The sequence below is a fragment of the Lutjanus erythropterus genome, chromosome 6 (assembly GCF_056507025.1).
Source record: "Lutjanus erythropterus isolate fLutEry1 chromosome 6, fLutEry1.hap2, whole genome shotgun sequence".
Classification (NCBI taxonomy): Eukaryota; Metazoa; Chordata; class Actinopteri; order Lutjaniformes; family Lutjanidae; genus Lutjanus; species Lutjanus erythropterus.
In genome coordinates this window covers 12,386,642-12,403,652 of record NC_139322.1, presented here as the reverse complement: position 1 = coordinate 12,403,652, position 17,011 = coordinate 12,386,642, and the positions used below count along the sequence as shown (strand labels likewise).

The window sequence follows — 17,011 nt, the reverse complement described above, 5'->3', positions numbered from 1 at the left end:
TGTGCTCTCACAGAGGGGGGCAAAAGTTTGTGCCTCCAACCACAGGTGAAAATGAGCGCATTAATCCAGGCAGACTTTTACCTTCACAATGTTTGCCATCCCCTTTATAGCCTGACTTGCAGATACATTTGTATGACTTCAGGGTGTTCTGGCAGATGGCATCGATGCTGCAGTTGTCAAGCGCCTCTGCACACTCGTCCACATCTAGAGAGAGAGAGAAAGACAGAGGGGTAAGTTAGGGCAGTTAGTTGATGAAGCTGAAAAGTTCTTTGCGGACAATGGAGACCACATAATACAGATTTCTGGAACATCAAACTCCATGTAATGGACTGTGGTACATTTGACCACTTAGAGTAAAACACTAAATACAGAGACACATAAAAAGAACAATGAAAGTTACAAATTATATTGCCATAATTGCTGTTGAGGTTGAATGTGGTTAAACTGGTGCCATTTTCCAGAACATCTGGTCCAAAATTATGAACACAAGCATTTTCTTTTTAGTTACAATAAATATCCACTCATTGATCGTATTGCACTGACTTATAACTGATCAGTTCAACTTTTGTTTCAGAAAAAAAAAGGTTTTGATGGTTTTTTTTTTGAGAGAAAAACACACTTGTGGAAAAGGAAACATTAAGAAACGTCTATGAAGATGTTAATATGATGAAAATATTAAAACAATCAAGTTTCAGGGCACCTGTGATCAGTTAAGATTAGGGCTAGGTATTGGTACTCGATATCTTTAAGGTATCAACTGAAATGAGCAAGTACCAAGTAGTATTACTTCTCCAGTCAAACAATCCCTGCATTCAATCCTTTAGGTGCCCAGATCCACAAAAAAATGACTATTTATATGGTTTTGATTGCAACCAATCACCACAAGTGTTCTTCATAAAAAAGAACCTTTGAACAAAAAGTTACTGGATGAAGTACTCTATTGGCACTGGTATCATTTTAAGGGTACTGGTACTGGTATTGATAGTGGTATTGTAATTTTTTTGAATGATGGACTCTGACTCCAGGGACACGGTGGGTTCAGGTGGGGACAGGAGCCATGAAGCGGTTTTGGAGCAAATTTGTAACTCAGGGAGTTATTTTTTTAATTATACACAGTCCATTGTGTTGATATGTCAGTGAGTATTTGCTTTTGTGAAGTTGGAAGTTATTTATTCCTGTGTTTTTAACAACAATGTTGTACTCTGTAGAAATGAAATAACAAAAAGTGTTCAGTCTGCATCTTGATAGCTGTTGTGACACATTCAGAATCATAACTGCTTTTGCCCTTAGCATTTAACAGGCTGCTAGCACTAAATAATAATTTCTATTGTTATTATAATTATTATATTAAAAAAAAGTCCTGAATAATGGCTTTTGACTCACAACCTTCATTAAACTAAAAAGAAAACAAGACTCTATATCCATGCTAGCAGTTCTGAGAGGCACAGCAGTGCTTCCGCTAATGGCAGCTAGCTAACATTTTCTAATAAGCACTAAACACAAAGTACAGCTGAGGCTGATGGAAATGTCATTAGCTTTGCAGGTAATTGGTCAAAACATATTGCACAAATTTTCTGTGATGGTGGCAAAAGAGAAAAGTCAGAAAATTGCAAAATTCGTTAGGATTCATCCTCTGGGCACCACTGATATCTACACCACAGTTTATGGCAACCCATCCTAGACTTGTTGAAATATTTTAATAAAACAAGAGTCCTCATAGTGATGGCAGAGGAAAAGTCAGGAGATCAGGATTCATCCTCAGTGGACACTGAAGTGGACCATGAATTAAAGAACATATTTTCATGGTAATCTGTCCAATTGTTGTTGAGGTGTTTTAGTCTGAACCAAAGTGGTGGACCAACTCACAGACAGACATGCTGCCAGCAGCTAAAAACCAAACCAATGAAATCTTGAAAAACGACAAAACAAGCAGCTTTACTGGGAAAAACAAAAAGGAAATTTCAGCTTTTCAAATGTAATATACATTATGAGTCAAAGTGGATTGTTCAAGTGCAGAGTAACCGATCACATTTATGCCTGACTAGTTCTCATAACCCTGAATAACAGATATGAGCAGAGATAAAAGAGCTCAGTACAAAGTGAAGTCTTGCGCAACTGCTGGATTGAGTTTGAATGAGAGAATATGAAAAGATAAGAATGGAAATGGATTTAACTAGAAGCATGATCAGGTTTGTCTCATGAAGCACCTAATCCCACCAAATCCCAGTTAACTAGCCCAGGTGTTTAGGATTACCCCCCTGCACACAGGGGAAGGGCAGCTTAACAAGGTTTACATAGCTTCCAATATCCAGTCTTATCACAAGCCCTCTGCAGGAGCCGGCTGATCCCACTGGGAAATGACCTGCAACCTAAACCCCTGAGCTTAGCATATTGGCTATATCTGCCTATTCCTGGAGGACATGAAGCCTGCTGTGGAAAGGAGGACAGTGACGGCGCAAAATGCAGAAAACTCTGTGGAAAAACAGTGTCACAAAATTTAACCTAATACATCCAACAGTTTTGAACACCTTTAGGCAAAGATCATGGAAACATCACAATAACAGTTTATGAATGCTGGTATTAGTCCAGGAAGAACACAAAGCTACGAAGTCAGACTTTAGATGAAGAGTCTGGTATTCATACTCATCCTGCTATTTCACTAAAAAGTTTGCAGAGGTTCTGGCGGTACTTGATAATTATGTGAAAAGAAAAAAAAGTGCCTGAATCAAGGTTAGCTTTAATAAGACTATAACTCTACAGTTTTTTGCAGCCCTGTGAGGATGTATTTAAGCACAGAGGCACTTAAGGGGAGTGTATCCCAGCATCCTAAGTTCTATGCTAACCTGTGCTATACAGACCTGGGGAACACGGGACTCTGGGAACATAGGAGTGACCCTGTGCTTAAGTACATCTGTTAACATCAGAGTGCTTACAACTGAACTGGAGCCCATCTTGCAATGGGATCACACCAGTAGCAACTCATGTCAACATGTCATTACTACATTATTACACAAGTACTCTCAGTACTAATAAACAAGGCCACACTCATCTTCAAACTCAGATTTTTAATCTCAACTACACACCTACTAAGTTTTGGATCTGCATCTTGCACAGTTGTGATACTACTGTGTTGACAAAAACTGTTCACAGTCTGACACATGAACATCTGGCAAAATACTAGAACCTGCTTCTGTGGTAATTCCCACTACAGTAGGAAGACTTACACAGACACTACTTTCTACCCACTACTTCCGGCGCCTTTGCTTGGACAACACTCATCTTCGAACTCGGCCTTCATTCCAACCTCAACTACACAAATGTAAAGTTTCATGACTGCATCTTGCACTGTTGACTAACTTTGTCCACAGACAGACAAATACACACATGGCAGAACACTTAAATCTGCCTCTGTGGTAGTTTCCGCTACAGTAGGTGTCTCAGAGACCACATTTTGCCATGATACACAAACACAGACTCACAATGCTGAATGAGAGACTGCATTAAGTCACAGCTAGTGGAACAGAGGACAGCCTTCATGTGACACCCTGAGGACTTAAGCTCTCTATGCTTATATTTAGTGAGCAATGTTTAACATGTTCACCATTGTGAGCTGTGTTTCCACAGCAGGGGACGGCTCAGTTCGACACAGCTCTATTCAGTCTTTTTTTGGTTTTACCATCATGAATTGTACCTTTTTTTTTGGTATTACCTTGGTCGAGGTTCAAAGCAAGGTGCACGTATAATAAAAGGTCACATGAAAACAAAGCAAACCACTGATTGGTCAGACTAGCATAATCTGTCAGCGAATGCACAGTGTAGGTTACAGTTTGTCAGTGAGTGAGATAAAGGCTGCAGCTTCTCAAGACCAAAGAAAAGCTCCCATGTTTGCCTGTTGTTTCCCAACTACTGGAACAGCATCGCTATGATGATTAGCTCCGCCTACATTGAGTGGGTACTATGTGCACTGGAAAACAAAGCAGAGGTACCAAACAACACATAAAGACGAGTCAAGACATACCATGCAGTGGAAACACTGAATTAGTTTAGCATGACAACATTTTACAAATAAAAGCTACTACAGGGAGGTTTTAACAGGTTATGAAACAGTCTTTACTTAATAATGATGCCTCTATATGACCTCCATAAGCAAATGAGACCACCTCTAAGAGGACTGGTTGATTCTTCACAGTTTTTCTTAATGCCTGCCACTGGGTCAGATCTTAAAAAAAAAAAAAAACATTAAATCTGTGTTTACATTTGCTCAGGAAAATTTACAAAGAATAGTATGTTAGCCATTTAAAAGGAAGCAGAGGGAGATGTTTATTCGGATAATTTTTATGTTTATGTTCTATTTTGTGGTTATTATAGTGTAAAAGCTTCAGCAAAATATGAAGTTTCCTTATTTTAATTTAAAATTTTTACCTGATGATGATGCTGTATGAAATGTGATTATAATTCCACCTGAGGGGTGGTATGAAATATCATGGTGATTCATCCTTGTTGAAACCTGTGACTAGAAACCAAAATGTCAGTTTACTGGTAGCGCTTGAGGAAAAGTCAAGGGATCACAAAAAGCAGTAGGATTCACCCTCTGGGGTCCATTAATGTCATGATACAAAAATCCATCTTAATCCATCCAGTACTTAAAAATTTCAGCCTGGCGGTGGTATGCCCAACATTACCAGAGCGATGCTGGCTTTGCTAAGTATAAAATGTCTCAGTCCGGGAAATAGGTTTAAAAATAGTAAACACATAGACAGAGCATCAACTGTCCAAATAAAGTGGCATCAGCTAAGGTGTTCTCCAGCAGTACCACCATTCTTGTAATGATTTGTCAGGTTTTATGTGTCTGTACAGTATTTCAGTTTCTGTGCAACATTCAGTAAGGAATACAGAACCTGTGACTGTTGTGGCTCATCTCTTGCTTAGATTCCACAAAGCCATTTAGTGATGCAGGAGCTCCCCAAGCCCTGTATTGATTTATATTATGTGAGAACAATATAAATTCTCCTGAGGAGCAGCCTGGGTCTTTTCTCCTTACAGACAGGATAAGAGCTTGAGAGGCCGTGTGAGGAAGTGTTTTTCAATAGAGGAGGCATTAATCACAACAAAATATCTGTCTTATTGTCAGGTTTCTTGGTGCCAAGTCTCTTTAGTAATTAATATTCATTATGACAGAAATTCAAAGAATCCCTCTTTTCATCTTGTTATTAATGTTCCCATCTGGAGCATCAGTTCACTTTATCTTTTCCAGTCTGCAAGGTTGCCGACTCTCACTCTTTTATTTTGAGACACACACACACAAACATGCACACTCTCAGGCTCACAAACACAAACACGCCTGAAGTCGAAAACTGCAATTACGGTTCAGAGATTGACAGCACAAAACATCAGCTGAACTTGTATAAGTGTGATATTTTTCAGAAGGAAGAAATTAAAACATATATACACACAAATAGTACAGAAAACTGCCAATCATATACCTCTGTATTTATCACAACTCTGTCTTCTCTCAAGTCAAATTTTCATCCACAACAGTTTGATGCTGTTATTGCTTCAGGCAATTGCTGAGTGCAAAAGAGCAGCATCAGATATTGGGCTTTAAGTATATCTAATGTTATGTAACTGCCATGTTATGATACATAATAACTTCAGTGAAAAATTTAAATGATGACAGAGAGCAGCCTGCTATGCATTGAGGGCTTTAAACAAACAAAACAGCCTCTATGTTTGGTGAAACCACCTAAACCGGTGAACTTATGTAACCAACTGTACAGAGACTGCTCCCTCCTCAAAGGTCTCCCTCAGATCTATAGAGGTTGGCAAACCTGCACAACAACTACATCTTTGTGCAAATATTACTTCGAACTTTTAGCTTCTGAAGCATTGTAGAGTTATACCACCAGCTAATAAAAAACTGTGCAAATCTGTGCAAACTGTTTGCCCACAGCGAGGAACCTATTTATAAATATCTTCAAATTAAAGGTACTTATCAATAGTCAGTGTATTAGCTACAGTAAATGCAAGTCAGCACACCCTGAGTTTGGAGTGGACCACCAGGTCACAGCTTAAGCAACATGGACAAGTTCAGCAACAAAATGTATTTTAGCCACTTATAAAAGGTCCACCTATTTAAAAAAAATTATAATCTATTTAAGTTGATTCTATATTTAGAATATTTTTAATGACTTTCCTTTGCTGCCAGCTGTTAAATCAAATATCACTCTCTCCAAACAAACCAAACTGAATAGGTGAAAACATTTTAAAATTAATGAATGAAAACATTTTTACCGTGCAAAATATGAGAGATACTGGTCCATCATCGCCTCTGTCTGCAGAACTCCTGTGTTCTGAGAGGTAAAATTACTGATTTCAACCATCGAGTTTGGTTGGTTTGGAGAAAACTATATTTACATCAGCGGTTTCTCTCAGAGAAGGCTGTCTGAAAGCAAGGTAAAGCAATAAAAATATTCTCAATATAGCATACACTTTAAACCGATATTATGGTGGTTAAAATACATTTTGCTGCTGACCCTGTCCACAACAGTACATTGCTTCTCTAGCTCCTCTCTGTTTCTCCAAATTGAGGGCAGGCCACCCAACATCTACTGTAGGAAATATACTGACTAGTACCTCACGCAATCCCACATCATGTAAGCCGAACTTTCCCTTTAACTTGGCCACAATGAAGCTAGTAAATTGTGATGATCAAACACTAATGTCAAATGAATGCATAACAGTCCCTCATTCCTATTGCCTTTGGTGTGAGCTGCACAAGATGAAACGCATACAAACTGAAGAAATCATGGCCCACAAACTACAATTCTTCATGTCCGTCAAAGCATTGTTTAAAAAATCTACCCATAAAAGTTACTGGGAGTGTTCCAGCGGACACATCGACAACAAATGCTTAATGTGCTGGTCTTGTTGGAAACCCAACATGTCTTTGCCGTGGAAATAAACATGTCAGAATCAATACATCCTTTGCTTCAGTCCAGAGGACGATTCTCTGAATCGTTAAGAAAAAAAAAACAAAACATGCAGCATTTTCAGTAATGCTGCCCTGGTAATTGACTCATGCCCAAGATGAAAAGATTGTGTTTTCATTGAGAGGTTCTTTCATTCTTTTGTGTTGAGGAATCACAGTTGTTGGGAACAAGTTAAGGCAGCAGAGTATGAAGCCGGCGCTTCGAGACAAGGATGGATAAACAAAGTCAAAACAACAAAACCAAAGAAGAAAGAGATGTTGGGCAATGCTCAGATGTTTAAACAGTTTCCTCCGGGGGGAATGTGTCATTTTGGATATTGCTGCTGTTGTAGTTCTCTTCTGGTTAATGCACTTTGAGCATATTAAAGCCACAAACAGCTTGAGTCTGTGTTTAAACCCACTGACATTCTTCTCAGAATATTGAAGTCAATAATTGTGCTGGATGAAACCAAGTCATACAATAATGGTGAATGTTTTCTCTCCCCTGAAACTGATTCACTTCATGCTCTATTGTATGCTCAATAAAACTTTAAACTTCCCTAAATGCATCGCCACATGCTCTTGACTCAGCAAAGCAGACTTTTCATTTTTGAAGGGTGGAGGTAGAGGGGCTGCAAGGTAAGAAGGGAATATAAATGGGATTTATTATAATTGTATTGAATTTGCTGGATAAAACACCCTTATATCCTCAGAGGTGGTTATTAGGAAAGTTACTCTGAGAGGCCATTAGTCCATTTATTCCAAAGTAGTCCCTGTATGTAAGTCAGAACTGCCGGCTAAGGGCTGCTGGCCGTGGAGGTGAGACCTTGTCAGAGGTGCTTTTCCTCCCTGATTTATGGGACGGTCCTGGGATAAGCGGTGTATTTAGCTGGGCCGGCTGGAGGGGGTGTTAGCAGGAATAAGACTCAGAGGGGAGAGCGCGAGTGTGTGGGAGAACTGTAGGGCCGAAGGTGTGTAGTTCAAACATAGGGTAATGTTTACTTTGAGTGTTGAGACCCTCGCTGTTTGCTTTGCCCCAAACCTGCCCCCCTCCAACCCATCACCTTTCCTTCAGAACCAGAAATAGACTGAGTGGAGCTGGGACACCCATAGGTGTAGCTTTACCCGCGCTGCCTGCAGCCAACTTCAAAATAAAAGTCAAAAATATGGACCAAGTGATGCATAACTGCTCTCTCAGTTGGCGAGAGCAGTGAAGTATTCAGCTGTGCTTTCGTGACAGAATGATTTGGTGCGGCTTATGAACAGTTGTGGTTACACATTAGAGACAAAACATTCTCTCTTGACAAAAACATTTTCAGATGAAATCTTTCATTTTCATGAGCTCTTTGTGGCAGAGGAGGAAGGGTGCTGGGTTCAATTCCATAAAAAGGTGTACTTGGGATCACAGTGTTTGTCGTTCTGCGTATAATTACAAAGGAACAAGTATTGTAATTATCCATCTTAGAACCACACTTACACTATACTTAGGGTTGTGGTTGAGCAGGATGGGGTTAGGGTCAGGATAATTACTTTAGGTACAGAGCAGCACAGAGTCTGAATGGCTGTACTGTACGGAAACAGTAACACCTCTTTCATCTATTTGCTGTAATTGACCCATATGATGACATGATGTTCAACTCACAAACAAGATGTGTTGTAAAGCGAAGCAGCAGCAGGTCTGGAAAAGTGGCTTATTTCCTCTGAATTGATTTGAGATCGGTGGAATAACAGCAAGAAAAGTCTTTAAATTTGTGAAAACAATCTTCCAGTGTGACTCTCTGCGCATACATCATTCTGCACAGTGAAGCTTAAACACTGAAGGGATTGACAATAGCTATAGCACCCTTTTGAACAGAGGGGCTTTAAAATAGCACATTTAATACCAATAAAGTGCCCAAATACAGCTATTGTTAGAGAGGTTATTGAGAGCTGGTACATGGTACATTTTCCTGATCGGTTGGTAACAAACTATTGATAAGCTCCTGCTGCTATTGATGTTTATGTAACTTCAACTCACTCTGATGTAGTTGGCATTTTCAAATTCCAAACTTTTCCCTAATGATGACAAAGCTGCCAGCACTATGTCTGAAGTTACTCCACGGTTACATGTTTTGCACTCTAGTCATGGCTGACAGGGCTAAACATGAAGCTAAATACAATGTACATAAAAAAAGGTAGTTGCATGTAAATGGGGCAACATCAACAGCTTGATGAAACATTTACAAATACAGCACGTTACAAATCTGAAGCAGGGCAGCGTATTTGACCGCTTTAGAAAAGCAGCTGCTGCAGCTAAACATCAAGTCCTCAGAACAACATCTAGTCTCCGATGCCACTGGAATTAGCCAAACAAAAAATGTGACTGTCTCAACCTCGTCAACTCATGGTAGCACGTCATGGTGACACACTTCAGTCATTCACTCATGACACATTTAGCATTGTTTTTAAGCACTTCTAATTTATTTTCCTAAATAATCTCATAGACAACATCAGTCAAACAGTAACCACAGCTTTGTCTTCACCTATTCTCCACTGCTAGACAAAAGAAAATGTCACAGGAAAAAACAGCATAATGTAACACGGCTGTCACCAAATTTACAGATTTATAGCCCGAGGTAGGTATACGTATGTTCAGTAGCCAAAATCATAACATAAATAAAACACTAACACCTGCTAACATCTGGCTTTTTTTCCTCAGTGGGAAAGGGTACAACTGGCATTCACTCCCAGGGTCTGATGACCCTGCAGTAGACTCTGGTATGACCAGCAGTGATGGGAACATGACACCCGGGTGGACACGCTAATTTTGCCCCTTTTTTGGCACAGGCAAGAAAGGCTTGTTGCCCCTTTTGCTCCTTTTTTATCCACATGTGCTGTTTGGTTTGACTCTGTGAGTCAGCCAAGCACAGCACACCTGTTTTCACCCAATTAAGCACTTCCTATATGCAGAATATAGAAAATATACATTTTGCGAAAGTGGTTAATACTAAAAGTGACGGTCCTAAATTATATCAGTGCACTGAAACAGTTAATTTTCACCAAACACAGAAATAAATATGTTTATGCTTAACCTGAATTAGGAGAAATTATCAAATAAATATACAGATAATGTTGCCTATAAAGCTAACACATGAAAAATCTGCACTATGTTCTGATAGAAAAAGAAGGTTTAGATAAAAGTGCATATCATATAGCTGAGAGGCCAGCTGACTGATGGTATTGGTCAGATATATCGAGTGGGCTTAAGTACTGGTATCCATAAACAGTGCTGGGACCTGTAAAATTCTAATGATATCTCTTGCTATAAAGCTGCTGTGTGTTCTTGAGCCTTTCAAGAATTTAGTATGTATGACTTATGACATTACCAAATCAAGTGTTCCACACCAATGTAATGTGAGGTATTTCTTGTCTTTAATCTGGTAGCTAGCGAGGACGAGGTTGTGTAAGGGACATGAACTATGGCTGGTCATCGCAACATTATCACAGCACACTGTGAAAATGTCATGGATTTTCAGGTTGTGCAGGGCAGCAGACTAACCAACCTCACCCCTGCCAAATAAAAAAAAAGGTTTTGATGAAATGCAGACGTCAACATTAACACAAAATTTAGCATCTCTCCCCCCTCTCGCCTAGATCCCCTTCAGCTAATGAAGGGACACACTGTTGGCCCGCCAGCAAGCCTCTAAAAAGTTGTGAATAAAAATATCAACTGCTTCCATTCGGGATATTTACACTCATCCTTCACACACTCTAAATGTTTAGGAATCATGACCACTGACTGATCCTGTGCTTTCAGAAAACTGTGATCACAACTTCAAAACCCCGGGTCCCTCCCTGCTTATGTCCACCAACCATGAAGCCTCAGATTAATCTGAGGGCCAAGGGAAAATGAACTAGAACATGCAAGCTGAGTTTAAGGAGAGCAACATCATGTTAACCTGCCCAAACACATTAACTTTCCCTGGATGTATGCTTCTATCTTGTTTATACACAAAAATGCAAAGGATTTCTTTTGTTTTTTTTATCATCATACTCTATTTTGTCTAATAGTTTCATGAGACAATAACAGTAATAACTGAACCTTGCTCAGTGTTGTTTGTCTTCTCATATTCCATAAAGGGGCACTCTGTGAATTTTCATGAAGTTCAGTTCACTCACCAGGGAGTACTCAACCTGTAAAAACAGGTTTAAAATGTACTGGAGTGAGTTTTTGGAAAAAATAACTCGAATGATGTAATCGAATGAAGGATGCTATTTGGGAATTGCGTTAGCAGAGTTGCATTAGGCCAAAAGTAGTATTTTGTGGTTTATTTGGCCCAGACTGGAGGCTATAAGTCAGTATATGTTTGACCTCTGTTGCAAATATAACCCTTAACTTTTAATGTCTCTACTGGGACTCCAATATTTTCTTTAAAAAAAAAAAGTGTGTTACAGAGTGTTACAACATGAAAAAACTAATATTTAATTTATTTTGCTACAATGTAAGACCAAAAAAGCAGCAAATTCTCATTTTTGAAAATGCATAACTATAAAATTTCTGGCATATTTATTTAAAAAATAATCATTAAATGATTTTCAAAATCAATTGGACTTATTGTTGAACCTCTAATTTATATTTCTGCATGCTCATTCTGTGCAACATAAATTCCCTAAGGTCCCATTTTTTCATTAATCTATCACCTCATTCTGTACACTTTATTCAAAATCTATGCAGCTTCTTCAGTCCAAAATAATAATGTACAGTTTAATTTTTTTATTTTACAGCTGTATGTTTCTCTACAACATATTAGGCAAACACTGATTTATAATGGATGTGTATTCTGGGTGTCTTCATTACAACAGTTCGACTGACTCAAAACAACACGTACAAGATGTTTGTCTCCACTTCTTCAGTCTGTTGATGCCTGCGTGAGTATTTTATGGCGTGTGCTTTCCAACAATACTGACAGCGACAATGATGAGCCAAGAGACTCACCTTGCATCATTTATAAAACATTTCTCAGGCTCAAACTCTTGTGAATAAATAATGGACATTCTCTGTGATTTTGATCATAGGCCGAGCATCTGGTGCTGTGCCTTTCCCTTTAGCATGTGTGGCCTTAATAGACTATGACTCACAGACCTCCGGACCACCTCCAGAAGAAAAACACTTATTACAGTAATTAAGTGAATCATGGAGCAATACTACGAGAGTGCAGAGAGAGGCTGACATGACACACTAAGTGTTGGATGTCTAATACATACCACACTGAATAATTGAGCATAACTTGTAACCGTTTCCCATTAGGAGTTGAAGTGACAAGAAGTTCATTTGTACTTTAAGGGATTTTTCACCCTTCTTGGCATGTGTCCTCCACTGTTAATGACTTCTTGGCTTCATGCATTTTATATACGGGAAGGGTGACACTTAGTCCAGCTGTATACCTTATATTTATACAACCAGAGCTAACTGACATGACACTCTCCCTTCTGCACACAGCAATTACATTCATTGGTGGTTGCTTTAACCAGATACAGTACCAACTATAAAGATGGCAACGTAGCAATTACAGCACAAGTGTGATATTTTTAGTTGTTTCCTGTCAAACGGAGGTATAAAGTGAATGGTTCTCTGTGTAAGCTGTGAAGCAGGCATTAACTACTAAAAGCTCGGAAATGTGAAGTTCAGCAGGCTGGAACTGACTGGATATGGGCTTCATTTAAATGCTGGGAGACAGCATAATCACTTCATGCAAACATTTCACTCATGCAGACGTATCAAGTGTTTAATGGCCTCTCCATCACTGGCCCTACTGTATTTCAATCAGACGACGTAAGGGGACACCAGAGCAGAAAGTATAAAGTCTGAAAAGTTTTTAGCTTCACATAAGGAAGCACAAATGTAAGGGCAAATTCAGGCGAAACTATGGTGCAGATTTTCCCGGGGACTTTTTGCCATGGAAACACAATAAATCAATTAGAAACTGGATAGTTGGTCGGGTGTTCTAGCCTGACATCACCAGACTAATTCAAATTCTCTCAGTTCCTTTTAGATTTACAAGTCGTCTTATCAATGAGTTCCAGACAAAATTCTGCAACTGAATAGACCTACAAGCAATCAGAGCAAACGTAACATGGTGCTGTGTGACACGTGCAAGTCTGGGCAGCGCTCGGTCAGGTTGAAAACTTTGTCAAATTACACTAAAATGAATTACATTCCTGAATACATTTCACCTGAAAAATAGGCAGTACAGTAACAGAATCTTGATTCATATTTCATCACCACTGCCTAGTCTGACAGTTTCATCTGAGTTTCAGGAGCCGGGTACATTGGGTTCAAAGAGCGTGACGTTACAGACGTGTGACTTTTCAAATCTGAACTTGTGACACTCAGTCAGTCAACGTATCAGACTCACTCTATATTACATAAACTTTCGTGATTGGCTTGACAAGATCCAGGATGGATGGAAAACTCTCTGAAAGGATGATGACCAGAGGTGTCTGCCAGAGCAAATGAAATATGAACTTGCACATTTGTTTGGTTCCTAAGCTACGGGTGACTTGCATGGTGAGAATGATGTGAATTATAATTATTATCAGTTATAATCTAGCCAACTGTTGGGTGTAGGGCTGCAACCAACAATTATTTTCATTATCAAATTTTCTTGATTAATCACTTCACAATTTTGCCTATAAAATGCTCTCAAATAGTGAAAAATGGCCAATATATTTTCGATACATTCCAAAAAATCACATCACATTGTGATGTGAGCCAAATAAACTTGAAACTTGAGATGTGCTACCTTTTCAAATGTTTTGGAATATGCTCACTGGATTTCGGGTTTAGCATTCCACTGAGAACCCCGCTGTTGAAGCACAACCTCCTTTTCTAAATTCAGATATTTTCAATATATTTTGGCAGCACAAATTGTAACCTTTAAAGCAACATTATGTAACTGTCCACCGTAAAATAACAGCATCAAAATCATTTTGACAGTACATTTACTCAAGGTGAATTGTGGCTTTGTCATTCCCACGCTCTGTACACCTGTTCTTGACCAACTATGGCACTGATTTAGGTGGAACTGGATCATATTTAATTAAGAACATATGTTCTGGTTTTCCCTCACATGCTTGGATCCACCTCAACAGTTTCCTGATGGAATTCTCTGGTTCCAGAAGTAACCTGCTGTTAAATGTGTCTCCTGTTAGCTAGTTAGCTATTAGCTCAGTTAGCCGTCCTGCCTGGACTTGGAGCTCGGAGCACCAGGGGAGTGTGGGCATTTACACCGCTAGCACAAGAGCTTCGGACCACTGGGAGGAGGTTTTCAGGTCTGGGGTGGGGGGAGGTAGCTGCCAGGGAGCTCCCCAGAATGGGCATCAGAACTGGAGCTGGGCTAGTGGGCAACAGAACCGGGCTAAGCAGCCTTTACCCTTTACGGACATCATGGCAGAGAGAGACTAAGGAGGATGTTGTTGGAGGAAGGTAGGAAGAAGGGGAAAAAAAAGAGAGTGACTGAGCAAGAGGCCAGCGGACAAGAGTAAAGGGTTGGTTTTCAGTCGGCAGGAGCTTTGTGAGAAAAAGACTGCAGGACAGACAGTGAGCTGACCTTCTTACTGTTGGACTAGTCAGCAGTATTAGCTGACTTGCTATGTTTTGTTTTGCTGCACTTGCTTGGTGTTTGGTTCAGTTAGCAAAGTTCAGTTAACATAATACTTGCTCTGAAATTGGCAGCACCTAATTGCAAAAAAATTACAAATGTAATAATGTTGCTTTAATATCATGCTTTATCTTGAAAAACTACAATTTGATAGACTGAATAATGAATTATTTCATCTCTAGTTGGATGCCATTAAGATTATTAAGATGATAAACATTATTATGACTGACAACAACAACAATGATTGCATGGACATTAAAACCTTGATAAATGACTGAGATGGCAGCATTAATTTTTTACATATTGACACCTATCTTTCTGCTGTACATTTTTCTAGAAATCTGGTTGTGTACTATTACATGTATTATCGGCAAAATTCAAAGAGTACCCTGTAATTAATCAGAGCAGCACCATGTCATGTCTGGCAACTGCTAATAGGTTTTTATAATTATAAAAAAATAACTGCGTTGACATTTTGTATTATTAAAAACAAGTTAAAAGGCTCATGCAAATGTTCTTACTCCCACATTTCCATCCACTGACGGACACCCACTTACCTCAGCTACTAGTTGGTGCAAAGCATGTCAGTGTCTTTTCAGTCTAAGGGAATTTTAGTCAATTTGTGGATCCTATTAAATTTGAAATTCAATTCTCCAAACATCACTATAAAGCACACTGAATCAATTAATTAAGTGATTAATTAATTCATTAACTTACACACTGAAAACAAACTTTATGAATATCTTCTGTTCTGTTGGCCATAAATTTTGATTTTTTGCAGTATGTCATCACCTGTGTTGATGCAAATCTCCAGAACTATACAGATGAATCAGAATCATATTGAGTTGATAATAATAATGTTGCTAGGTGATGATGACAATACCTTACATTATATTATTATAAGCCCTATAGATTCACAGTGGATACTCATTAGCCGGCTCTTGTTGAGCTTAATGACTCACTGTGAGTAGCTGTGAGTCACCCTGTACACATGTACGTCAACTGTAGTATGTTTCTATTTTCCATTGTATGTTTTTAATTATATGTTACTGTGTATTTACACTTACTGCAGCACAAATAGTCTACTTGGACAAGTCCTCACCATAAAGAAAGCCTAACATTGTACACATACTCCACACTTTTACATAATACATATTTAACATTTTTTACATTTATACTGCTTATACATTTAATGCCGTACGTTGTATATTTGATACTGTATATTGTACATAGTGTTCTGTGGTTACTTATTTATGCCTTTTTCTCTTTATCTTTCCTAATATCTTTATATATGCTTATTATTGTTTGATTGTTTCACAATTTCATTGCACATAGAAACTTCTTTTAACTGCATATGACAATATTTTTACTTGGATAATAAATTAAACTTGAACCTGGCCAATGAAGCACCCAACTTAAACTTGTGAAATGCATACATGTCAACTATATAATACTAAAGTATATCAGCTGCTGTGATCATTGCAGATAATTATGCTTAAAAAGACTGAATGCCTGTATAGCTGTAATGATTAGTTGTTGTTTTTTTTTTCTTTTTTTAGTTATTTCAGCTTAACAAAACAACATTATTGCATTGACTCATACAAAAAACAATGCATTGACTCATACAAAAATTCTCCCTCTCAATCAGCACGCACAACACTCAGGAAGTGCCAGAGACCCCACCCTCCGCCCTTCTTATTCTCTCATTATTTTGGTGTGTTCAGGGTGCTTGGTATTTGACGGAAATGAGACTCAACAATCAACCATCTTTCTGGTGTGGTTACAAACAGCAACTGACAAATTCTGCATATTATACCTTTAAAGAAAACTGGTAAAAATCTCTAGTTACAGCTAATCAAATTTGAATATCTCTGTGTTTTCTTTTTACTATGGCACCAAATGGAATATGTTTGGGTTTTGGCCTGTTGGTCAGGGAAAAAAAAAGGCTTTTTCAGTTGTTACAATGGGCTCTGGGAAATTCTGATGGCCATTTTTTGCTATTTGCTGATATTTATAGACTGATTAATCAAGTAATTGACAATCTAAATTAAACAGTGAATTGATCACTAACACAAATAATTCTTGGTTGCAGCCCTACATGCCTGTATGATGGATGGTGTAACGATTTAAAACAAAAGAGCACAACCAGGACTTGCCATTAATCACCAGTGTAAGCTATTACAGCCTGCAATAAATATATATATGTGGAGTTCACCGGGGGTGATTAAATACTGCACAGGGTCATATGGTTTTTCCCATGCCTCTGTCCATTGAGGAAGTCTCAAATTCATCAGTGAAGTCATCCCTCTTTCTACCCAGAATGCATTGGCCAGAACCCACCAAATAAATAACTTGGCTTTTTTCATCTGGATTCCTTGATGTATTGGGTTGGATTTTTCCATTA

The 17,011-nt window shown here is 38.7% G+C and overlaps 1 protein-coding gene across 1 annotated transcript in view; it reads right to left on the bottom strand.

Annotated features, from left to right (window-relative positions):
• The window catches only part of scube3 (signal peptide, CUB domain, EGF-like 3), a 106,838-nt gene that overhangs the window by 80,202 nt on the left and 9,625 nt on the right, over positions 1-17,011 (bottom strand). Inside the window, exon 2 of the mRNA XM_084720681.1 lies at positions 82-204. Within this exon, the coding sequence (XP_084576807.1) occupies positions 82-204 (123 nt within the window). The remainder of the gene's footprint in view (positions 1-81; positions 205-17,011) is intronic.